Here is a 25860-nt window from a genome sequence, read left to right on the forward strand (position 1 = left end):
GTCATTTGCAAAAGAGGGTTTATGAGTCATTGATTGATTGGTTGGTGATGTGTTTTTGCTGCTATTTAAAATCTCAACACCTCGTAATAACAACCCTGTTCCATTCAAGTGTGCTGCCTGTTGTACCATCGCGTCTGGCTCGGTGCACTGTTTGCTGAGCCGGAGTGGAATGTTTGGTGCACCAGTGAATTGACTCGATAATGCAAACGCTTAAAATGTGAAGAGTGCCGAGTTTTGGTGAATAGTTCATATTAACGGGTTTCGTGAAACATTTTTTAAATCATAATTATGGATTACGTTGCATATCCGTGCTTTGTAATTTAAAGTGGTAAAAGTGTCAATTTGTTTTTCTTTTCGTGTTTGGCAGGGTCTGTGAAAAACCTGCTTATCAAGAAAGTTAGTTCTGAGAGTCCTCCATTGAACGTGGCCTCGCCATCACCATCGTCCTCCCAACTGTGCTCCATTGTGTGCAAGCACGTTCCCCCCGAGCGGAACACGCGAGACGCCGTGCGGGCGTGGTTCGGCAAAGTGCGTCGCATCAGCTGCCACCCGCAGAAGCAACAGGCCATCGTGCACTTTGAAGATCACGTGAGCGCCACTGTTCTCACAACTACTGCTGCTACCATTGTTATTACTCGGCTCACTTACGCAGGAGCCTCATTGAGGCTCAAGATTCTCTCTCTTTTTTCAGGGAGGGTCCGGCTTATGACTTCGCAGTTGGGTGTTATCGAGTTCAGTCATTTGCAAGTAATTAGGAAAATTTGGTTCCTGACACCAGGCACACAATGCCCTACTATTTTTCTCATAACGTCACGGGATCTTTGATATCCACTGTGGAGGAGACGGTTCATATCATACACCGTCATACACTGATTGTGGGGATGTTGCCTGAGATGATGGTGATCAAAATATGTTCGCTCCGTTGTTTAACCAAGTACCATTTGATGTGACGTGGATTGTTCTGGCTGTGCTACACAGGCCATGGCCAGCGCTGCTCTCCGGAAAGGTTGGAAAGTTGGAGGAAAGGAGGTGTCTCTCTATTGGTATCGTCGACGATCAGGTACACCCACCTTTGACAATGCATCGAGGTTATTGACTATCTCACCGCTTAAGTATTCTGAATAACTATCTCATTGTTCGGTTATATTCGCGGAGGAGCGGTGGTTCAGTGGTGACCGTATTATACGATGAACCTGGCCACCAGAGTTCGATTCCTGGCCACGGCTAACAACGGTAGCGAGCAATATCAGAACTGGTCCCGCACTGATCGGCATGGTGAAGATGTATTTGGGTAAAATTCCACAATGTCCGGAGTGTCGGGGGAACTTCATTCGGCAGTGGAATAAGGTGGGAAATTTCGTAAACTGAACGTTCTGAATTCGATTGATACCTGTGTATAGGATCACAGAGCTTGGGCAATTGTTGGCACCGGCTCCCAGTATGCCTGCCTTTACGCTCATCTGTAGTTCTTCGCTCCTCTGAGTCTCTTTGAAAGCGAGCGAATACCGTGGGGCGCATCAGAATTTTGAAATTGTAAATTAATATTAGTACGATAAGTTGATCAGTCGTTCAGTGTAGTTAATTATTTAACAATTTAGACATTGGAATGTTAGGAACAGTCCACTGCTGGATGGTGGCCACGTGTCTTGCGCTGCCGTGCGGCCACATTGGCACCCCCGCCGCCATGTGCCGTGGCTTTGTCTCTCCTGTCTTCACCACCACCTGCCCTTTTACTGTCCTGTCCTTGTCAATCACAGTTTTTATTCTACACACACACACTCATTGTGCATTGCGGGTACAAGCAAAAGCAAGTGAAATTTCATTCTGTGTCATCACGTAAGTAATAGTTTACTCCATGGGTCTATTCGTTTTGCAGATATGTTATCAAGCAGAATTTGTTTAAGCAATTCAACTTCTGAGCGATTTTGACTTCGTGAGTCTCATCAGCAGTCCGACCTTATAAACGAACGCTGAATTGCCAGGTGTCATTGGCAAGAGCACTTCGTAAAAAATATGAACACCCCGTTCAACGCACATAATGCAACAACACCAACTCATCACACGTTCCTGTGGATCATTATGGGTAAGACCAAGCGAAAGCAGCAAGTACGCATGTTGTTGACTCAATGCCAAACGTCGTTTGCGCTCTCCAGGCTCTATCTCCAAGTCGCCCGTGGAGCCGACTGAAGACATCGAAGCAGGCTTCAGACAAGTGTCCGCAACAGTTTTCCAAGCAGAGGAGGCCTCCTGCAGAGCGGAAGAGGCGAGCGGCCTTGTGACATCCACACACCTCGCCACGCGGGAACCCGCCAAGACCAGGTGTGGAACAGAGTGTGTGGCCGTCGCGCGTTCCAGACGTGCGCGGGGCTTGCGCTAAGCACAAAACCTTTGTCGTGGTCCGTTCTTTACACTTGCGTCTAGTTGACCAGCGTAACGAATGCACCGATTTATCGGTCGATATTCGTTCTTTACCAAGGCAACATCCGAATTAACATTATATCTGTAACATTGGTACATTTGGCACTTGAGTGGGGGAATGAGAGATACAAGCGCTCTATTCGGTTTCATCAGAATATGTATTTATGCTGGAGGAATCCAATGAGCTATGAAACTATTTTTCACAGGTGTCCAGTAGGTCACAGATGTCCAGTAGTGGCGCTGGTGAACCATCTTGGAAACGGAGAAGCCCTAGTGGTGAATTTAGAAGTGACAGTGAATTAGTTTAAAAAAAAAAACATGTTGCCACGTAAGGCCCACTGAGCTATGAAGCTCTTTTTCAGAAGAGACCTGGCCAAAATGATAGTTCAACGAAGCGGCTTATCGCGTGGAAATTTATAACATGTTTGTAAATGAGGAGGGAAAAACCGGAGGACCCGGAGAAAAATCCACGCGACCACAGGGAGAAAATGCACACTCAAAAATGTACATGCGTCAAGGTCGGGATCGAACCCACAACCTCCTATATACCAGGCAAGATAGTTAACATCTTGCTACCAGCTGTGTCCTCAACAAACTCAACACAGGAAGGGAAAACAGACTGGCACACATAGCCTAAGAGAGGGCAAAGCTATTACAGCCTTTCACAGGAACTAATTTTAGATGAACTCTACAGCAACAGTTTCCAATACTTAGCAGAGAAAATGTGTGTGAGTGTTATCACCACTTTATATAATGAATTAATAACTAGCATAGTGTAATGGAAAGTGCATTGAAAGTGGGGGAAAGGGTAAAAAAAATTTACCTGTAAAAACAAAGTTTTTCACTATAAATCCTTTATATGCGTGGCGGCTAGAGTCCTCTCGTCCTCTGGCTTGAGATGGCTGCCACCTATGGGTCAGATGATTGCCTGCCACCATTAAGCAATTGGTAATTAAATATTTTTAAAAAATTCCTAAAAAGTGTAAAGTTATGGAACAAAAAATTTCACGAAAATAAATTGTCACGCACAACAAAAGATTTGCACGGTCGTAAGCGCGCAAGCAAGCAAGCAAGTGAACTTAATATAAAGGATTTTAAAAATAACAATAGAGTAAATTAATTGAAACCACCCGAAGGCTTGCTGATGAAGAGGAGAGAGAGAAATAAATCGACAGAGATGTGAAACACAGGGTCAATATTTATCTCACTAGGATGATTGAGTATAAATGTAACTTGAGTTTCAAGTTGTGTTACTAATTACGTAAAGCAATGTCTACCTTGCCATGATCTTGTGTGCGTTTTCTGAGAATACTTTTGACGCTTTAACAGTTGGTTGGTAATAGCCCATGCCGATGCCATGCCAAAAGCACCGGGGTTCGTGTGATGATATGATTTTAAAGCAGGTGTTGTCCACCAGGTCTCCATCAAAACGATTGGAGCCGCTACGAGACGCCGCCACTGAGAGTGTGGAGCTCCCGGTGAAGGTGTCACGGGGCGGGGGAGCATCCAAGGAGGAGTTCACCAGCGTGCCGCTTGCCCATCTCAAGGGCTCCGCTGCCGGCAATTCCGAGGAGAAGTACCAGTTGCTGGAGTTGAGAGACAAGCAAATGCGACAAGGTACGGACTTGGAATCTAAAGAGTGAGAATTTGTGCGCGACGGTAGAGTGCTCATCTCTCACAATGATCTGCTGAGTTGGCTGTACCACTCTCTTTTCCTTATTTTGCTCCACGAGGCTTGGATGCTGCCACTCGAACACAAAAATGCGTTACTGATGCCACGTACCCGAAGTGGTGGCGGGATGTTAAATAACCTTGCCTGGTATACAGGAGGTCGTGGGTTCGATCCCAACCCGGACGCCTGCTGTATATTTGGAGTTTGCGTGTCTCTCTCCCCGTCATTGCGGGGATTTTTCTTCGCATCCTCCGGTTTTTCCCTCCACATTTAGAATCGACGTACGTTCATGAGTATTTGGCCGCGATACATTTCCACGTGATAAGCCACTGCGTTGAACTTGTCATAGCCAGTTCGCTTCTGAGAAAGTGCTACATATCTCAGTGCGCCTTACCTGGTAAAATCGGTTTTTTTGTTCAGTTTTAGTTTAAAGGTCTTATGTCCGCCGGACTCTTTGAGACCACTTCGATGCCAGTCCCAGCGATCGGCCCCGCCCAGCGCAGCCGTTCTTGCCGTATCCTTTCTACAACACTCGCCTGCCACGTTCTATTCTGGACTTTAGCATTCGGATTAAAAACGTATATGTAACTTAAACTGAAAAAGTGAAATGACTGCAAGACCAGTTTTCAAAACACGAATAAAATCGCAACAAGGAAACAAAGTCAACCTGTTTCAAGTGACATGAGTTACTTTTGAAATTGATTGTGACTTGAGTTTCTTTGTTCTTTTTTCGCTAAGCCCGGACACGACGCACTGAACTGGAGAAGGCCAAGGCGATCGTGGGGACATGTTCGGACATGTGTCCTGAGAAGGAGCGGTACTTGAGGGAGATAAGGAAACAGCTCAGCATTTATGAAGTGATCCCTGGCACTGACAAGGTAAGCCCCCAGTTTTTCTGCGGTCTCTGCTGCCGCTGCCGCTGCTGCGGTTGTGGTGGTGGCCGATGACAGCATTGTGCCAGCTGCCTCGGTTTTACATTGGATTAGTTGGTTGTCCTTTCCCCCCTCCCGCACCTCCAATTAGCACGGTTGGCTACGTACGGTACGAAAGTAGTTCAACACACATACGTACATTGCAGGACCTGAGAGACAGAAATGGCTTGTGGAGGCCTACGTCAAGCGGTGGATTCACCGTGGCGGATCACGATGATTGCACGAGTGTACATTGATCAAGGGAATTTGGCAAAAGCCCACTTACCCTTGGGTTGTACCCACCACAAACGTCTAAACCTTTGGTTGCAGTAGCTCTCTCGCTACATTTCCTCCTCAGCAGTCCGCCTGCTGTATTGTTTTTCACCTGAAGACGATGGCTTGTGTTGCTTTCGAAACGTCGTGATTTATTAGTTATTTTTTTCTATCTACTTGACTTTACCGAAAGAACCAAAGAGTGTGAAAGTAGTTTGTAACAAAAAATTGTATCAACAATTTATTTAAATACCGGCAAAATGTCACTGTGCTCGAATTGTAAATGTTGTGGGTTTCCTCTCCAACACACAGGTGTGCTGAACTAGTAACTTATTTTGATGTTTTGTTTACGTGAGAAACCTTACTAATTGGCTGTGTTGAGTGGTGGCGGGTTTAACGATACATTTATATTTACGCTATCTGATGCAAATTTAACCTCTTATGGATAATATCGGTCGCGAAAGCCTACGTGTTTAATTGAGATCTGCTCTGAGCTCCTGGATTAATGGGTAAGAGAAGAAACGCAATTTGGAGACATCATATTGACTGCTGACTAAAGGTGCCGTGGCCACGACACATTGATGGAAGGTGGGGTGATGGCCAGTGGTCAGTACTAATAGTGGAGTGGTAGCCAAAGGCGGGAGGGACTATGTCTGAGACTTCTTCCAGTATGGAGATGGAGCAATTGGAGTGGCTCATACGCAGGGACTGGATAGATTGTGGCATTGCGGGAGCTCGAGGGATGATGACGGCTTGGGGGAGAGGACTTCATCCAGCAGCGGATAGGGAACGGCTGATGATGGCGATCGTTTACGATTAAATTTCGATTTAAAGCTTTCGTGACTGCAGGGATTCATCTTCATGAAGAGGAATTTAGCATATGTTTGCATTTCCCATATGCATTTCCCATAAATATGCTAAATTCCTCTTCATATGCAAATTATTTTGTCAAGGCGCTCTTCCTCCTCCCTCCCAGCTTAAATAGACGCTCCAAGCCTAGGACGTGTCATTCAGACTCTGTCTTATCGACAGACCTGGTCTTCACCTGAGGATGGCTGCTTGCGTTGTGGCCGAAACGTCGTGAGAATTATTTTATTATGTTTTATTTTTATTATTTTATTACTTCCCTTCTACGTGACTTTACCGAAAGAACCAAGAAAGACGTTTACGATTAATCTTAAGTAAAATGTTAAACGGTGACGCTAAAAGCTGTCGTGGGAAACGCCACCTTCCTATGGCAGGGATCAGCCTTCCCGTGCGATGACCTCTCTTGATGGCCTCGCCAAGGGAAGCTCGCATTCCCTGTGGGGGTGATGGTCCAAGTTGATTCCTCATGCGGGAGTTGAACCTGCGGCGCGGGGGCCCTACGAAAGTGTGGTGAAACCTCACGTCCGATACGCGCGGCGCGCGTGCCCACCCCCGCCCCCCGCCGCGGTCCGCCCCCGTAGGTGAACCACGCGGCGGTGATCAAGGAGTACAGTCGCTCGTCGGCGGACCAGGAGGAGCCTCTGCCGCACGAGTTGCGGCCGCCGCACGTGCTCGACATGACGATGCAGTACCTCGTGAGCAGCGTGATGCACGTTGGGGAGGATAACTGGGCCGAGTGGTACGACTTTGTGTGGAATCGCACGCGAGGAATCCGCAAGGTACGCGCAGCGGAGCTTGCGGCAGACTCGATCAGAGATGTCCACATGCATATATACACTCACCACCCTCGCCTCCACTCGCCACCCTTACCTCCACTCGCCACCCTTACCTCCACACACCTCCACACACCACCACTCACCTCCACACACCAACACTCACCTCCACACACCACCACTCACCTCCACTCCTCACCACTCACCTCCACACACCAACACTCACCTCCACTCTCCACCACTCACCTCCACACACCCCCACTCACACTGACACACCACCACTCACCTCCACACACCTCCACTCACCTCCACACACCTCCACACACCTCCACACACCACCACTCACCACCACTCACCACCACTCACCTCCACTCTCCACCCTTACCTCCACACACCACCACTCATCCCAACACACCACCACTCACCTCCACTCACCACCACACACCTCCACTCACCACCACACACCACCACTCACCTCCACACACCACCACTCATCCCAACACACCACCACTCACCTCCACTCACCACCACACACCACCACTCACCTCCACACACCACCACTCACCTCCACACACCACCACTCATCCCAACACACCACCACTCACCTCCACTCACCACCACACACCACCACTCACCTCCACACACCACCACTCACCTCCACACACCACCACTCATCCCAACACACCACCACTCACCTCCACTCAACTCAACAAAGACAAAGATCCCCCATATAGCCGTAACAGACTTTTTTGTGGCAAATGCTGTTAGTGAGCACCTCTGAAGGCTGGTATAGCGCACGAGGAGGGGTTGTTGAGTGGCCAGCACCACGCCCGGCCACCTTTGTCTTCCCACTGCTGAAGTTACAGACCGCAGCAGGCACTCGTCATTACCGACCTTGAGTTTTCCTGTGTTGAACTAATGCGGCTGGAAAAATATACATATTTTTATATGCAACCCCAGAAGGCTGTGTGGCTCATGGAATGTGTAAAAATAATTACGCCTTCTATGCCCAGACTCGCATTTGGGTATGTGGTGTATTTATTGTCTGTTTATTTATCTGTTGTCTGTGAGGGCCATACTCTTAAAGGGTACAGATTGTGTACAAATGTCAGCGTGCTTTTTCGTAACTATAAACAACAAAGCATTAGCAGTGTAGGAAGGTTATTGAAGCCACATTCCCCTGGTGTGCTTTTGTGTGTGTGCGGAGTAGTCAGAGGTGGGACAAAGTCATTGTTATGCAAGTCCAAGTCGAGTCGCAAGTCATCAAATTCATGACTCGAGTCTGACTCGAGTCCAAGTCACATGACTCGAGTCCACATCTCAGAGGTGGGACAAAGTCATTGTTATGCAAGTCCAAGTCGAGTCGCAAGTCATCAAATTCATGACTCGAGTCTGACTCGAGTCCAAGTCACATGACTCGAGTCCACATCTCATAGGTGGGACAAAGTCATTGTTATGCAAGTCCAAGTCGAGTCGCAAGTCATCAAATTCATGACTCGAGTCTGACTCGAGTCCAAGTCACATGACTCGAGTCCACACCTCAGAGGTGGGACAAAGTCATTGTTATGCAAGTCGAGTCGCAAGTCATCAAATTCATGACTCGAGTCTGACTCGAGTCCAAGTCACATGACTCGAGTCCACATCTCAGAGGTGGGACAAAGTCATTGTTATGCAAGTCCAAGTCGAGTCGCAAGTCATCAAATTCATGACTCGAGTCTGACTCGAGTCCAAGTCACATGACTCGAGTCCACATCTCATAGGTGGGACAAAGTCATTGTTATGCAAGTCCAAGTCGAGTCGCAAGTCATCAAATTCATGACTCGAGTCTGACTCGAGTCCAAGTCACATGACTCGAGTCCACACCTCTGGGAGCAGTAGTGTAACAGTTAGCGTCATGCGCTACGAACCCGGTGACCCGAGATCTATTTCAGCTCACGGCCAACACCAGTGACGATTGTCTGAATCGGTTACGGGCCTCCCCTAGGTCAACTCGGCCTCAGTTGAGTACCTGGTGACGTGTAAACATCACCACTGGGGAGACAAAGGCGGCCGGGCGTGGTGTTGGCCACCCATCCCCTCGTGGGCCAGGCCGGCCTTCATAGGTGCTCGCTAACAGCATTTGCCCCAACAGTCTGTTCAGGCTACACGGGGGATCTTTGTCGTTTTGTAGCGGTAATGCAACGGTTAGCGGACTGGGCTATGAACCCAGCCACCAGAGTTACCCCGCTCACGGCAAACACCAGTGACGATTATCTCCCCTAGGTCGACTCAGCCTCAATTGAATACCTGGTGCGATGTGTAAAAACATCGCCACTGGGGAGGCCAAGGGCGGTCGGGCGTGGTGCTGGCCACCCGCCTCCTCGTGTGCCGCTCCGGCCTTCATAGGTGTCTAGCCTAATAGCACTTGCCCTAACAGTGTGTGAAGGCTATAATGGGGATCTTTGTGTTGTGCGTGTGTGTGTGTGCAGGATATCACGCAGCAGCACCTGTGTGAACCCATCTCGGTGTCCCTCATCGAGAAGTGCACCCGGTTCCACGTGCTCTGCGCACACCACCTCTGCCAGCAGCCCATGGCCACGTTTGAGCCCAAGATAAACAACGAGAACCTGACCAAATGTCTGCAGAGTCTGAAGGAGATGTACCAGGACCTGGCCAATAAGGGGATTTACTGTCCCGGAGAGCCAGAGTTCCGAGGGTACAGTGTGCTGCTCAACCTCAACCATGGAGACATCCTCAGGTGCACCCCCCGGCCAGACAAATCTTCGGCTGTCGATCGACACACACACACACGCAACAAGCGTGTCGTATGGCACGCACAAAGAGATAGATCCCACGTGTAGCCTTTAACAGGCTGTAAGTGCCTTTAACGAGCAACTATGAAGGCTGGAACGAGGTGGTGGGTGACCAAGACCACTCTCCGCCACCTTGGTTTCCCCAGTGGTGATGTTTACACATGCCATACCAGGTGCTCACTTAAGGCTTTGTTAACATGAGGGAGGACCAGGAACGGATCACACATTTGTCACTTATTGGTCACGAGTGGGAATCGACCTCGGGTTGCTGGGTTCGTAACGCAGCGCACTGCACACTGCGTCACCGCTCCCCACTAAATATACACTCGCACACACATCGAAAACACACGAGGTATACACGCGTACAAACATTTAAAATCTGTGACTCTCACAGTGTGCGTTCATACAGTGAATATCAGACTGAGCCAAACGCGTGAATAGGTGCATATTAAAAGCACATGCAGAGGCCATGCATTACCAACCATGTGACCTTCACCATCCTTTCCAGGAGACGCTACAAGGAATTTATTTTGCTCGAAGACCAAGCTTCCTCCCTTTTAACATTGTCACGCCATACAAAACCCACATATAGAGTATATTTTCATTTGTACATGAATGATCACTTTCCTTGTTATTTCAATGAATTCAGCAGATTAATTCTTTATCTGCCAAATGTTTTTTTTTATCTCACCAACTACAGTCACGTGCAATGTAGGGTTTTAATTACCGTGCAGGTGTGTACGGTAGTTGTTTGTCCAGTTCCTTTGGTACCCTCCGTGCCGTCATCCTTTGAGTGACAATTTGCACTCAGCTGTGCTCGTGAGCATCGAGCGGCACGCCGGAATGCAGCGGCTGTCCCGCTGCTGCGATGATGGCAGCTCACGATGGTGGTAGCTCACGATGGTGGTAGTTCACGATGGTGATAATTCACGATGGTGGTAGTTCACGATGGTGGTAGTTCACGATGGTGGCAGCTCACGATGGTGGTAGTTCACGATGGTGGTAGTTCACGATGGTGGTAGTTCACGATGGTGGTAGTTCACGATGGTGGTAGTTCACGATGGTGATAATTCACGATGGTGGTAGTTCACGATGGTGATAATTCACGATGGTGGTAGTTCACGATGGTGGTAGTTCACGATGGTGATAATTCACGATGGTGGTAGTTCACGATGGTGGTAGTTCACGATGGTGGTAGTTCACGATGGTGGTAGTTCACGATGGTGGTAGTTCACGATGGTGGTAGTTCACGATGGTGGTAGTTCACGATGGTGGTAGTTCACGATGGTGATAATTCATGATGGTGGTAGTTCACGATGGTGGTAGCTCACGATGGTGGTAGTTCACGATGGTGGTAGCTCACGATGGTGGTAGTTCACGATGGTGGTAGTTCACGATGGTGGTAGCTCACGATGGTGGTAGCTCACGATGGTGGTAGTTCACGATGGTGGTAGCTCACGATGGTGGTAGTTCACGATGGTGGTAGTTCACGATGGTGATAATTCACGATGGTGGTAGCTCACGATGATGGCAGCTCACGATGGTGGTAGCTCACGATGGTGGTAGCTCACGATGGTGGCAGCTCACGATGGTGGTAGTTCACGATGGTGGTAGCTCACGATGGTGGCAGCGGCTGTCTTGTTGCTACCATCGTCGAAGCGGCATTTTATTGACGCGGTTGGCGCTGCGTCAGAATTTGTCCATCATACCAAAATATCTCGTCATTGTCTTCTACACTTCTCTGCGTCTTTTTTCTTTCCTCGTACCTCAACAAATGTTTGTGTGTACTGTGTTTCTGGCAGAGAGGTGCAACAGTTTCGAGAGGAAATAAGAAATTCTCCACCGGTGAAGTTTGCCGTGCAAGTGTTTGCAGCGCTCAACAGTAACAACTTCGTTCGGTTCTTCAAGTTGGTGAAGTCTGCCTCCTACCTGAACGCTTGCCTACTGCACAGATACTTCACCCAGGTGCGAATGAGTGCGTGTGAGGGACGATACCCCCCGCCGTGCACGCACACGTCCTGGTGTATCGAGAGAAGCCTTGACACGCGCACCTCCTGTGCTAGATACGAGTAACAGAAACACTCCTGCTACCTTTCTGGCATCTCTGTGCTGTGAAGAAGGGCCATTACCCAAAACGTCTCCGATTGTTTTATTTTTTAGGCCACAGCGCAGTTGAGTCTGTTCTCTTATAACGCCGCTTGTTTTCAAAACGCGGATTTGATTTAACACAATGTACGAGGGAACATATTTTAACGCAGATATAATTTAGATACAATGGGATGGAACGACCTGAACTACGTCACGAGAGTAGGAATAAGCGCTTGTGCGGCTGCCTCGGCGTAGCATCACGCTATCCGCTCGCCTCAGTCTTTATTCAGCCTGCGTACGCATTTCAGGAGTTATCGTGGACCGTGCTTTACCCTATATTATACATTATTATAACGCGATTTTCCCATCGTGCGGTGTTCTCCAGGAACGCCACTTCCACGTTATAGGCGAACCGGCTGCATCGCCAAATCATTTAGTTTAGTCGTGGAATTGCGAGTGAATGTGTTGTGTGATTGGGTCGTGCAGGTCCGTCGCGACGCACTGAAGGCCCTCAACGTGGCGTTCACGGTGCCGCAGCGGAGCGCCAGCTTCCCGCTCCAGCAGATGATGCGCATGCTGCTCTTCACGAGCGAGAAGGAAGCTGCCGAGTTCTTCTCACACTACGGCCTCAATGTGAACGATGAGTAAGAACCATAGTCTGATGAGCTCCCCCTAAGTTTGTACCCATCATCATTTTCGTTCTTTTGTCTATCATGTGTATTAGACCTCCCCCTCCTCCTCTCTGCCCATTGTGTTGGCGGGTGCAGTGGCTGGCCGCTTGCGCACAATCGCTCCATTGTGTTGGCGTGTGCAGTAATTGGCCGCTTGCGCACAAGCGCTTCCACGTCCATCGCCCACCCTTTTGGCCTCGCCCCCCCCTCCCTCCCGATACGTTCCTTTCATTGGCTACCATAGTCTGATGAGCTCCCCCCTCCCTCTCCCTCCCCCCTCAACTCGCTTTTAAGGGATTACATCTTGAATCATTGCCTCACTTGATTCAGCTAATCTGGCTGTGACGGTCCCACCTGATGACGGAGACTTGTGTTGCCTCCGAAACGTCGTGATTTTTGTTTTTATTTTATTTTACTTTCTACGTGACTTTACCGAAAAAACCTAAGAAGAGTAAGAACCACCCCACCCCCCCCCCCCCCCCGGGCAGTTCCTGCCTCGGTGTGTTTGCGAGTGAAACAAACGGAGTGGATAATTGTGACCGTCCAATTTTTTTGGTGGGTAATGACTCGTGCCGCCCCCCCCACCCCCATCCGTGACGGTGACGAGAGACAGAGAGAGAGAGACCTTGCAAAAGAGCAGCATTGGGACAAGGGAAATGACGCACACAATGTTAGCACATCACAGAGTAGGAGTAGAGTAAATTTGAACAAGAATTGCATCGTATGTCTAAATTTGAACTGCACAGTGCTCTAATTATGCACTCCCAGAAGGCCGTGTGGCTGATGGATGTGTAAAAAAATACTTGCTTCTTGTAAGCAGTGGGACTGATATGGGAAGGAGGCATCCTGTAGGTTTATTTACACTGTTATTTTCTCCACAATGACTGATTACATTGTATCATGTCGACATTGTCTTCCAACTACCCCCTATGAAGGCTGATTTATCTCGTGCGCGTGTCTGTGTGGAGGACTGTGGAGTTGAATCGCTCGTCGTTCATCGAGCCCGAGTGCACCCTGTCGATGAGGAAGTCCTCCTCCATCGAGGGCAAGCTCACGACGTTGCTGGGAGAGGTGGTGAACGGCGCGCCGCTCGGCGGAGCTCCGCGGCACGTGCCCAGCAGCAGCTTCGACCTCCAGGGACAGTACGCGGGCGACCTCTCCGTTGAAGGTGCGCGTGTGTCTGCGTGCGTTTGTCTTGTTTTGCAACGTACATAGCCAGCCGACCGTGCTAAAAGCATGCATTTTCATATTCTTGGTTCTTTCGGTAAAGTCACGTAGAAGGGAAATAATGAAATAAAAAAAATGTAACAATCAAATTCTCACGACGTTTAGATTGCAACACAAGCAATCCTCATCAGGTGTGAAAACCACAGCAAGAAAATGTTCTTGCTGTGGATTTCACACCTGAACCAAGAATATGAATCCCTGCAGTCACGAAAGCTTTAAATCATTAATATTCAATTTAGATTTAAAAGTGCATAGCTCCAGTGACGTCTTAATGTCAGGAGGAGGAGACCCATAGAGACCCACAAAGATCCACAGAGACCCATACTTGTATGTATGTTGAACTTCTTTTGCACCTTACGTAGCCAACAGTGCCAATCGTAGGTGTTGGGGAAGGACAACAAACGAAACACAGAAAGCACGAGTTTTCAATTTTGATTTTAAAATGCATTGTTCCAGTAACTTCCTAATATCTGAAGGAAGAGACCCATAGAGACCCACATAGATCCAATGACTCGCATAGAGCCATAGAGACCCACAGAGACCCATACTCGTATGTATGTACGTGTTTTGAACTTCTTTCGCACCGTACGTAGGCAGCCAACTGTGCTTATTCGAGGTGCGGGGGAAGGAAAACAAAATAAACACAAACAGCAGTTGGAAAGAAAGGAGTTTTCAATCGAGGTTTAAGGAGCGTGTCATGGACGCGGTCACTGCAGGTCCTGCCGAGTTTGTGATGTCTGTGGGTGATGTTGCTGCTTTGTGTAATCCCAATGCAGTAATTTGCAGGTAAGTTGTCATCATTGTGACATTTGGCCAATATCCATCCCATTGTATGGGTTTGTTTTTGTATTTACCATCATACACGTTTAGCACTACCGGTCTTCATATATGTTTTTTATCCTGAGAGTGGTTGTGTTTTAAATGTTGTTTTCAGATCCCAAGGATACCCCTGTGTTCGGAAAGCCTGCGGAGAGAGCAGTTCTGCTCGTAGAGGATATGGAGTTCACCTACACCCCCGCGGCCTGTAGCCCCAAACGTACTCCTGCCACCGTTCAGTCGGCACCAGCGGAGAGGGCGGCGGTGAGCCTGGGCACCGCTGCGGCCTCCTCGCACAAGGCCGTGGCTGCCGTGGAGATTGCGCCGGTGGTCTTGACACAAGCGTGCGCTCCCACGTCCTCGGAGCCTCCTGAGCGCGCGTCTTCTCACGCGCCACCTGCCGAGCAAGATGCGCCCGACGCCGCCACTTCACTCCCGGCGTTCTCTCCAGAGGTGAGCTCGTGGAGTGGCACCGGGTCTCAGCGGCTGGTGTTTATCGGTGGTCCGTACATAGCCAACCGTGATCATTGGAGGTGCGGGAAATCTCAGGTTCACATTGAAATTTAACCGCCACTAACGGGGTGGGATTCCACAAAACTTAAGATCTTTCAACAAACTCCGGGATAAGAATGCTCAGCTAATCGAGTCTCTCACCTTTCTGAAGAGATGCCGCGACTCTAAGGCGCCCTTCCCCCCTCCATCCCAGCTTAAATAGTCGCTCCAAGCCTGGAGTGTGTCATTCAGACTCTGTCTACTCGACAGACCTGCTCTCCACCTGAGGACAGCTGCTTGCGTTGTGGCCGAAACGTCGTGAGAATTATTTTATTATGTTTTTATTTTTTTATTTCCATTCTACGTGACTTTACCAAAAGAACCAAGAAGATTGGCGTGAACTTTGCTGTTAACTTCCTCACCCACTTTACCATCACCTCCTGAGCCACCGTGACCTCTGCTTCCTGTCTCAGCTGCAGACGATTACGATTGTTTCAACTCTGACCGAGCATCCCTCCCTCCCTCCCTGCCTCCCTCTCCCGGCCCTCCCTTACGTGTCATGCGCGTGCGCAGCCTCAGCGTCCCCGTGAGTTAACGGAGCCTCCTCCGTTGCCGGGTGGCGAGGCTGGCATGTTGGCCCAGGGCCGAGGCTCCTCGGCGGACGCCGTGGCCCCGATGCCGCCACTCGCTCCCCCCCAGCGGCCGTCGGTTGCCGCGGCCTGCCCCTCGAGGGTTGCCGCGGCCGTGCCACTGCCGCCAGCTCCTGCGCCCGCTCCTCCGCCCATCGCCGCTCCTCCGCCCATCGCCGTTCCTCCACCCGCCGCTGCTGCTGCCCCCGTCGCTGCCGCTGCTCGGCCTCCTGCGCTCATTGACGAGCAGGTGACGTGCACGCGCCACGCAGCCGGGGTTAGGGTGGGCTTCACGGGATGGGGCACCCCAGGGCGAAACGGGTGTTGGTGTCTTAGTCAAGTTGCCTACAAAAATGTGCGTGTTTTGGTGAAACGTGCTGCTCTCAACCCTTCACCAAGGTGACTTTCCAACACATTTTTATGATTGTTTATATTTTCGATGGCCCATGAAAAGCCTCGCCGAGGCTGAAGACTTTCTTTCAGGAAGTTCCTGCTTAGTTTTCGCAACAAGGGACAACGCTTGCTATGCGTTTCCTAATGAAGTAATTTGCAAGCCATTTTTTCTCTCTCAATTTTGGACCATGACGCTGGCACACGTGGCCCTACTTTCTTTCAGAAAATGCGCTCCACCCGGCGCGGTTAATACCATGGTTAATACCATGGTTAATACCGTGGCTAATACCGTGCATCAACTAGGGCGCCCACAGGCTCGAACCACCAACCTCTGCTTCCACTGAGCCACGCCACCACACTAACACACGGACGCATGGCTGCGCATTCAGAGGAGTGCTATTGCGCACAGTGGCGAGAGGGGTGCCATGGTGGTGGGATGTTAACTTCCTTGCCTGGTATGCAAGAGGTCGTGGGTTCGATCCCAACCCTGACACCTCTGTATTTGCAATTTGCATGTTCTCCCCGTAACCAAGTTGGGTTTTTGTCCAGGTTCTCCGGGTTTTTCCCTCCACACTTAGAAACATGCGTTAAGAGTATTTGTTTGCTATAAATTCACACATGATAAGTAATTTAATTGAGCTGAAAAATAGCAGAAAAAGAGCTATATAGCTAAGTGGGCCTTACCTGGTGAAATATAAATAGTTGAGTTGGCATCATTCCACTAAAGATGGCCACATTGTGGTTGTAACATGGCCCAGCGGTAACGCTTGTTACGGAGGTTTACAATTAGAATCTGACGGCCCGCCCCGGTTATTCCTTCCGGTGCGTTAATTTACCGTGCGCCGTCTGCTTCGCAGTGGTCGTTACAGATCGCCTGATGTCATTCGAAATAAGCAGGCCATTGTGTATCGGCGTCGGGGGTACTTGGGGTACTAAAAATGTATAAAAAATATACACAAATCACTCAATTGGGACTACACAGAGGAAACAATGATCGCCCCCTACTGCCCCCCCTCCCTCCCACTGTCTGCGGTTGCTGCTGTTGTTGCCGCTGTCATTTGGCTCCATTTTCTATGTCGAGGTCCGTGTATGGGGACGGGCATCTGCCCCGTGTCGTGGTTGTGCGTGGCGTGAGTGACGCGTGATCATGCGGTGGTGTGCCAGGTCGTGGAGTCCGTGTGGGGGGAGCTGCTGCTCTCCGTGGTGCCCCAGCTCAGCGGGGAGCTCGCCGTGGAGGTGATGCGCCACTTCAGCCTCGCATATGGGTATGCCTTCTGTTTTTTTGTGGTATTTTTATTTTACCAGGGTAAGGCCCCCCACGGAGCTATTATATAGCTCTTTGTCATCAAACACTTCACTGCATTTCACTCTAGCACGGTATTAATGGCAGTGACTGTTGCACTAAAGGAAGTCATAAAACACCTCACAGCATTTGACCGCAGCACTGCATTAATGGCAGTGGTTGTTGCACGCAACTAAGTCATCAAACACCTGACGTAATGTCACAGTAGCACTGTATTTAACGGACGTTCAATTACTTGCAATTCACTACTCTGATACGTACTTATCTTCCACTTTCGCTCGCTGGGGTTGAAAACAATTGGAATTCGATACAGTGTCTGCAAAGTAGCAGAGAAATGTTTATTGTGGCATGATTTGGAAGCGTAAAGTAGACTTACCTTTTGTTGGACGTGCCGAAGAAACAAATAAAGGCACCAAATGCACAGTGATGCGGCGTAGAATTATGTATTGCCTTCACTTTCTATAAAGATACATAAAATCGAAAGCTAATTTGCGCAATTTTTTTTATCATAACCGCTCGACCTTCTGCGTTAGTCAATTATGGGGAGGGGAGGGGGGGGGCGGCACATGTGGAGTGAAGTCACGCGCAGGACACACACACACAGCCGTTTTTGGCTCGTTATATTAGTTGCTGCGTTGATTTATTTACAAGCTTTACAAAGAAAGGTCAAAATGAAAGAGAATTAGCGTAAACTAATTTTTGGTTTCCACCCCATCTTCTTCATGCGGAGTGCGGTCACCCGTTCATGATTATTAATGACGGGAGGGAGGGGGTCCATGTGGAGGACCCCACCTGTTCATGATTATTAACGAGGGGGGCTGGTCGATGTGGAGTGACGTCACGCGCGTTACACACAGACATTCTTGGCTCATTATAATAGTGATTTTACTTTTACGACCATCATAAGCCGGACTGCCATTATGCGTCCAATACTCACCCAGATCAGCATTAGTGTCTTGGGTAACCTTGAGGTGACGTGAAACCTTGTGTCTGAAATATTTTAGATTCATCTCTTGTTCATAATTTATTTTTGGGTTCTCCCAAATTGATCATTTTACGATGAATCGTATTAATGGCCGTTTGCTTATGATGTTAATCTTGAGCTGCGAAGCATGCTGTCCTGGACTCTGTAATAATAGTGACAATGTATATCTCCACCACGGTGCGTCCTGGGATCCTGGCTACGGTGCCGTAGGTGCGCAGAGGGCATTGCCAGCGCGCTCACTGAAGATGTCACGCTGGAAGCCGTGCGGGAGCTCGGCAGTGCATGCATCGCCGAGGAGAAACAGAAAATCTTACAAGAGCGGTGAATGAGCCGCACCACACTCGTGTCATTGAACTCTTCGTTTTTGCTGTCGTGACAAAAAATGCTAATTATTTGATCGTAATGCACGCGGTTTCTACTTTGTTGATTTTACATCCGACGGTGCGACACCTGTTGTTTGAGATGCGCTCTTGTGCCACGTTTTGTTTTGCATGAAGTCGCGGTTAAAAGGAAGGGCAGACATTCCCTGCAATCGTTTAAATTGGGATGCTCTCCTTGTGGGCCATTAAGGAAGCATTCTACTTTAATTAGGCGGGATTCTAGAGATGGAAGTGTTGCTGATGATGCTGTGGTGGCTGTCTTGCCGGTGACTCGATTGCGTGTTGCCGCATGTGTGCGTGCGTGTGTGTGCGTGCGTGTGGGGGAGCGGTAGTGTAGCGGTTAGCGCGCTGCGCTATGAACCCGGTGATCTGGGTTCGATTCCCGCTCACGGTCAACACCGGTGACGATGATCTGAACCGGTCCTGGCCCTCCCCTAAGTCGACTCAGCCTCAAATGAGTACCTGGTGCGGTGTGTAAACATTGCTACTAGGGAGACAAAGGCGGTCGGGCGTGGTGCTGGCCACCCATCCCCTCGTGTACCGTTCCGGCCTTCATAGGTGCTCGCTAACAGCACTTGTCCCTACAGTATTTCAAGGGGTATACGGGGGATCTTTGTGTGCGTGCGTGTGTGTGTGTGCGTGCGTGCGTGTGTGCGTGCATATGTGTGCGTGTGTGTGCATGCGTGTACAGGCTGCGTGCCGAGGTGCGGGAGCACGCTGCGCTGGCCATCTGCCACGAACTCGCCGAGGAGGTGGCGTCCGCTGTGCTCTCCGAGATCGCGGCCACGCAGCTCCAGTGAGCTCTTGCATTGCCGGCCGCGTCCGCATACAACGCACACAACTAACTCAACTTGTTGTATTTTTCGATTTAAAGCTGCTTTCGTGACTGCAGGGATTCATCTTCTTGGTTCTTTCGGTAAAGTCACGTAGAAGGGAAATAATCCATAACGTGGCCTTCTCCAGGAACGCAACTACCATTGTTATAGAAGAACAGACTGTGTATGTTTTGGATCTTTGTACCTCTCAGTGCATGTCCAGCCTGGTCTTGAGGAAGATGCGGATGAACGCAGGTGGCTTCGTTGTCGCCCGTTGTCTATTGTCGGCGTCGATGCCCCACGCTGACGCTTGCTGGAATGGCTGTTGGGCGCGCAGTCTCGCCGAGGAGCAGATGCTGAGGGAGCGGATCTCGCGCTGCGGTGAAGAGGTCGGCGGCTTCCTGCTGGAACAGGTCGTGGCTGACGAGGTGTCGGAGCTCGTCACTCAGCTGCAGCGGGAGGCACGAGAGCGAGCTCGCAGCCTCGCCCTGGCAGCGGCCGCCGTGTCGCTGTCTCGTACCAGGCAGTACTTCCACAGGTATATCCCCCCCCAGCGTACTTACAAGAGATTCTTCGTGCGATTCTGTAGACACATTATGCGTATGAGCAAAGTTCTTCACTTCAAACGATGATTTTGCACGTTAATGTGAGGATATAAAATCATCATTATCAGGACAGTGCAACGGTGGCTAGGAGATGTTAACGACCTCGCCTGGTATACAGGAGGTCGTGGGTTCGATCCCAACTCTTGACGGCTATGTATTAGTAGCTTGCATCTTCTCCCCATCAGGCGTGTGGATTTTTATCAGGGTCCTCCTGTTTTTTCCTTCCACATTTAGAAACACGCGTTTGGAGTATTTGGCTGCTATAAATTTCCACGTGATGAGCCACTTTGTTGAGCTATCAATTCTGGCCAGGTCGCTTCTGAAAAAGAGCTAAATAGGTCAGTAGGCATTACCTGGTAAAATAAAAACGTTAAGTTTAATTGCTGTTGACTTTCCCACCAGTGGTACTAATTTTATCGACCCCGGAGAAAAATCCACAGGGATAACATGCAAACTCCATATTTTTTCAGGCGTCAGGGTCGGGATCGAACCCACGACCATCCGCACACCAGGCGAGGGAGTTAACATCTCGAACAGCGGTTGTCCTACGGATAGACATGGCCCCCGACATAGGAGTGAGGGATTTCCACCGCTTGAGCGCTCGAGATGTCACTCGGATGGTTTGTTGCTTGCTAGGTGGAGCACGAGGCTGGCCGCCAGGAAGCGCCTGCGGAGGTCCATGCTGACCTTCCCGGCGGCGCCGGCCTACTGCGCGTCGGCCTTCCACCACAGCCACTTCCCGCTGGCGGAGCGCGAGGGCGGCACAGAGCCGCGCGATCACATCGACACGGGCAGGTGCAGAGTGCGAGCGCGGCAGGCGGTTGAAAGGCTGCACGCGGAGACTGCGGCTTGCTGCTCAAATGAGCATTGAAGGCTCTCACCTACTCTTTAAAGCTTGAAGCCAGCGGTGGAATTTCTACATTCCTCCTCCCCATAGGACAATCGATGTTGGCTTTCTCTCCCGAGTGCTGCTTATCGTCGCGGCTCTGGGATGAGGGACGATTTGCCGAGTCAACCCCTCCACAACATTCCGATTGTTTAATATAGCCAGAAGTGATAAATGTTAGTTTTGCTTCATGAAATTGAATGACGTTGCATTCGTTAGGATGCCGCCTATTTAAAGCGCAGTGTTTACGGTTATTCTTTTGGTATAATAGCGATTTAGATGCCACGCTCAAACTTTGACGCGTCTCTCCCTGGCCTCGGTGCCACTGGTGGAGATAAGCACCACTTACCAGTCTCACAACAATTCAGTTAACAACCACAGGTAATCATTATGGCATAGACATGTACCTGGTGTAGACAACAACAACTGCCATTCGCCACTAAGTGGCGGTGAAATCACCACGACGCTTGTGCCAGGCTTTGTGCACGTTGAGGCCACGTGAAGTGTCGAACGCCCGCTGGCAGGAGGTCACGGGACAGACCCAGGTGCCACGGGTCGACTGATTGAGATGACTGGCTGATGCACCAGCTGTGCCCCCTACTGTGCCAACTTGATGTGCTTTAGCCACCCGGCGCTCCGCTCGTTGTTGTAAGCGTCGCTCCTCTGCCCTCCGTTGTTGTTGGAGGGCGACTGCCTCTAACTGGCCAGTAGCGTCCTTCACGAGCCTCCTCCACAGAGGCCGATCTTGACACCGCTGGTACCAGTCGGCGTGTTGGTAATTACAAGCGAGCCTCAGGCAGGTACAGAGCCTCGGAGGCATTTTTGCCCAATTTAATTGAACAATTAAACGTAATTGTGAAAATTACTCCGTGTGCTTAATTGCGTAACTCAATAGGGTTAGACGCAAACCTGTGGAGGACATCGTACGTGAAACGAATTCCCACTGCTGTCTACCGTGCGGTGCCGCTGGCAGAAGCCGTTGCGTTACGTTTCTGCAAAGCCCCCAGGATGTGAACCAGAGGTCGCAACCGGGTACCCGATACCCGTACCCTACCCGATACCCGGCTACCCGTACCCGGCCAGGTACCGGTACGGGTTGCCGTTTGCGACCCTGGTGCGGCCGGGTACGGGTACGGGTAGGCCGTGAGTCACTGGTGAGTAACCGTTTGTCACTCATTTCGTGTAGGGTACGGGTACGGGTAGGGTACGGGTAGCCGTACCCGGCCGGGTAAGGGTACCCATTTGCGACCCTGGTGCGGCCGGGTACGGGTAAGGAATCAAAACCCGTTTGCGACCTCTGATGTGAACTCGTGTTGTCGTGACGTTACGTGATTTGTCCGAACACGCCCTGTCCCCCACCACCACCGGTGGCGAGTCATCTGAGATGATGAGTGGGGACCATGACAGCGAGTCGTCTCCTGGACGTGTTGTAACTACAACGCAGGGATATGTCACTTCCCGTTTCCCTCATGTCTCAGTTGGGCGTGATGTGTTGTGTGTTGACAGCTTGTTCGCGCTCAGGAAGCACGTCACTCATCAAATCAACGTGCAAAGCATCTACCGGAAACTACTCGGGTATGACCGCTGTGCTGTGCTCTGACCCAACGGATTTACGTTTCATTTACCTGACACTTGTTTACCCAAGAAAGACCCGATTGCAGGAGTGTCCTGCTCAAAGATTTCACAATGGGGGGCAACGATCACTTTGCGTTTCGACATCAAAGAATTTGCCGAGTGATTTTTTTAAATTGTCAAAAATGTCACAATGATGCCGGTATGCAGTAGGCCTACTCTGTGAAACAGATGACGTGCGTTTAACGGTTAATATACTCGCAGTATTAACCTACTCTTGAAGCAGATGGCATTTTCTTATGACCGAGTCGTGATTTAGAATTTAATGGCGGGGGACACGTATGATGGCGACACCATGAAGAGGCTGTGGCTCCGATTATCTCAACAAGTCCTCTGTGGTGATGCAGTTGTTGCAGCTCAGACGTGGAGAGACGTTAACTCGTTGACCTCATACGCAGGAGGTCGTGGGTTTGATCTTGATCCTGACGCCTGCTGTATATTTGGAGTCTGCGTGTCTCTCTCCCCGTGGTCATGTGGATTTTTCTCCCGGTCCTCCGGTTGTTCCCTCCACATTTAGAATCATCCATTTAGAGTATTTAGCTGCTATAGATTTACACATGATACCCCACTTCATTGAGCTATCATTTGTGGCCAGGTCGCTTCTGAAAAAGAGCCGTACAGCTCATTGTGCCTTACCTGGTCAAATAAAAATCGTGACATCCTTATATGGGGAGGGTGGAGATGGGGGGGGGGGGGGAAAGAGAGAGCTCGGTGCGAATGGGTGATGGCGGTGGGGTGTAGGGTGCGAGTACTCGAGGCATGTTTGATTATGTTTCCACTGGCCCTGGCACTGAGATGTGAACATTTCTAGGTCAGAGCATGGCACTCTGGTGGCTGGAGAGAGTGGGCCAATAAGGCTCGGAGAAAAGTAGTTTACTGAATATAGTGACATTTAAGTCCATTAGCCAAAAGGTCTTCGGGGCAAATCCTGGACCGGGTTTCATCTTTGTGAGTTGTTGTTCCCTACGCCTCCGTCACGTGCGTGAAGGTGTGTGTGTGTGTCCATGTAAGTGTGCGTGCGTGTAAGCGTATAAGCGTGCGTGCGTGTAAGCGAATGTGCGTGCGTGTTCCTGACAGGGAGGCTGTGTGGGCCCCGCTGGACCTCGCCCAGCTGCTGGTGAGCAGCGTGCCCAGCCCACAGCCGGCTCTCTACTGGAAGCTGCTGCTCGTGCTGCCTCCAAGCAGAGCAAGGTCAAAACAGGACAGGTCAGTTCTGAAGGCACCAAATTTAGTGTTTTCAGCATTTTCACTCCCAAGATGTTGTAAAGAGCGCATCAAGGCTGCCACTGTCTGCCGAGTATCCCCAGAACAGCGACAAATGGAGCATGAATGCATCAGCGCTGTTAGTGTGCTACCCAGATACATTTACAGGAATTAGCTGTCAAAGCAAAGAGAAAGAGACGGTGCAGATAAACTCCAACCCCTTCAGAGAAGAAACGTTGCAAGGTGGCCGTCTCCTCTCGCAGGCACCGTGGGTGCTGTACAGAGACTCACCGTGGCCGTACAGCCACTCTGGCTTACACACACACACACACGGCTCGCCAGGGACTGCCGTGCTGCCGATGGCTTCACGAGTTCATTGCTCGCGCGACTCGGGCACTGCATAGAGGGGGAGATAAATGCTGCGGTGGGTTGAAGGCTGCAGTGAATGAAGGCTGCGGTGAATGCCACGATTCGGAGCCATGATTCAACTCGAGGAGCAATTCTCATCTTGCTGTTTCCGTCTCATTTCTTTCATTTCTTGGTTTGTCCGTCGCGTGCAATGTTCTCTCCGCTCTACATTTTCTCGCCACTCTACACGGGTGCGTCTTTTACATATACCTTACCTATTTTCATAAACGCTTGCTTCTTACGGGCGCAATCGGCACGTGTGTCACGTGAGAATTGATGCGAGTGGATGAATCAAGTCATCGTCACGTCCTTGGCAGAGACCACTCGACTTGCAGGCGTCAGTCGAGATCATACCGTCTGCTCCGCCTGCTGTCGCTGGTTTTTTTTCCGCAGGCTGTTGTGCCGATGGCTGAAGATCAAGTTTCAGCGAGGCAATGTGGACGCAAATCACCGGGCCGCGGGGACTGAGGAGGAGTTTGAGGAGGAGGAATCTCTGAAGACTCTGTCGCTCTATACCGTGCGCTGCACACCCGGGAGCACATCGGCAAGCAGCTTTGATGCCGCGAATGGAGAAGACTCAATGAGTGAGTGTGACGATCGGGTGGTTCCGTCATTAATTGCCTCCAGAACATACAATGATCTGGAATGCAGTGAACGTTATGGCAGTGGTAATTCGAGTTGAGTGTTGAGTGTAATGGAAAGGCAGATTCGAGGCAGGAGAGTGCGGTGTTAATGTGTGGCTCAGACAGCCGGCCTTTAAGCAGCTCAAAGAAACGTTTCTGGCAAAACGAGCGCAGGCACCTGAGACGGTTGCTGGGAATTTAGTGGCAAGACAGGATGAGCGTTGCAGAAGTCCGGATGGGAAGGTGGGGCAGGTCAACGTAGATACCATGAACCAAGGGGATGGCTGCCCCGGCTGGGACACTCGTGCGGGACTAGGGAGGGCCGATTGTCGGCATTGTTGCCGGCCACCAAGGCGAAGAGAAGCCCTGAAGGCGGACGGTGAGAGACTGTCAGGGCCGACTGCGGAGATCGCCGCGTGTCGACTGCAATAGCTGCGGGATCGGCTATAACGTTTGTGCTGCGATGCCGTCATTCTAGACTTGGAACAGGAAGACTGGGCATCCAGTCTCCGAAACGCGGTGCCAGCGCACGTGTGCGTACGGCTGTTGGAGAGAACGCCGAGCGCGACAGAAGCGAAGCGAGCGGAGGAGAGCCGGGCCCTCTTGGGAACGAGCGCAGTGCTGCTGCTCCTCCCGGAGCCCGAGGCTGCAAGAGGGCTCCACCGCGGCGTCGGTGCGCCCGGCATAACCGCGCCCGCTTGGCCCCGCGCCACCACGGGTGAAGAGTACTGGGAAAGCGGGCGGCGGCAGCTGGCGCAGGCGCTGGAGGGCGGCCCGCGATGGCCCCCCACGCCCGTGGCCGTGCTCGTGCCCCACACGGCGCGGATGCTGGACACCCGGCAGGTTGAGCACGGTAAGACTTTGCGAGTCTCTAATGCTATGAAGTCACGTAGAAGGGAAGTAATAAAATAATAAAAATAAAACATAATAAAATAATTCTCACCTAGGTGTCGAGATGTTAACTACCTCGCCTGGTATGCAGGAGGACGACCCTGACG

At 50.5% G+C, this 25860-nt stretch overlaps 1 protein-coding gene across 2 annotated transcripts in view; it reads left to right on the top strand.

Moving 5' to 3' along the window:
• MCM3AP (minichromosome maintenance complex component 3 associated protein) overlaps positions 1 to 25860 on the top strand; it is a 51827-nt gene that overhangs the window by 5489 nt on the left and 20478 nt on the right. For both annotated transcript variants that reach the window (XM_078600552.1, XM_078600553.1), the window contains exons 3-23: positions 368 to 588; positions 979 to 1060; positions 2154 to 2319; positions 3836 to 4035; positions 4829 to 4968; positions 6723 to 6920; positions 9383 to 9651; positions 11509 to 11671; positions 12281 to 12438; positions 13434 to 13633; positions 14627 to 14961; positions 15574 to 15879; positions 17187 to 17287; positions 18521 to 18631; positions 19382 to 19486; positions 19843 to 20043; positions 20747 to 20905; positions 22503 to 22571; positions 23706 to 23834; positions 24633 to 24823; positions 25341 to 25715. In XM_078600552.1, the coding sequence (XP_078456678.1) occupies positions 368 to 588; positions 979 to 1060; positions 2154 to 2319; positions 3836 to 4035; positions 4829 to 4968; positions 6723 to 6920; positions 9383 to 9651; positions 11509 to 11671; positions 12281 to 12438; positions 13434 to 13633; positions 14627 to 14961; positions 15574 to 15879; positions 17187 to 17287; positions 18521 to 18631; positions 19382 to 19486; positions 19843 to 20043; positions 20747 to 20905; positions 22503 to 22571; positions 23706 to 23834; positions 24633 to 24823; positions 25341 to 25715 (3879 nt within the window). The remainder of the gene's footprint in view (positions 1 to 367; positions 589 to 978; positions 1061 to 2153; positions 2320 to 3835; positions 4036 to 4828; positions 4969 to 6722; positions 6921 to 9382; positions 9652 to 11508; positions 11672 to 12280; positions 12439 to 13433; positions 13634 to 14626; positions 14962 to 15573; positions 15880 to 17186; positions 17288 to 18520; positions 18632 to 19381; positions 19487 to 19842; positions 20044 to 20746; positions 20906 to 22502; positions 22572 to 23705; positions 23835 to 24632; positions 24824 to 25340; positions 25716 to 25860) is intronic.

This window comes from Lampetra planeri, chromosome 14 (genome assembly GCF_965212315.1).
Source record: "Lampetra planeri chromosome 14, kcLamPlan1.2.h2, whole genome shotgun sequence".
NCBI classification, from domain to species: Eukaryota; Metazoa; Chordata; class Hyperoartia; order Petromyzontiformes; family Petromyzontidae; genus Lampetra; species Lampetra planeri.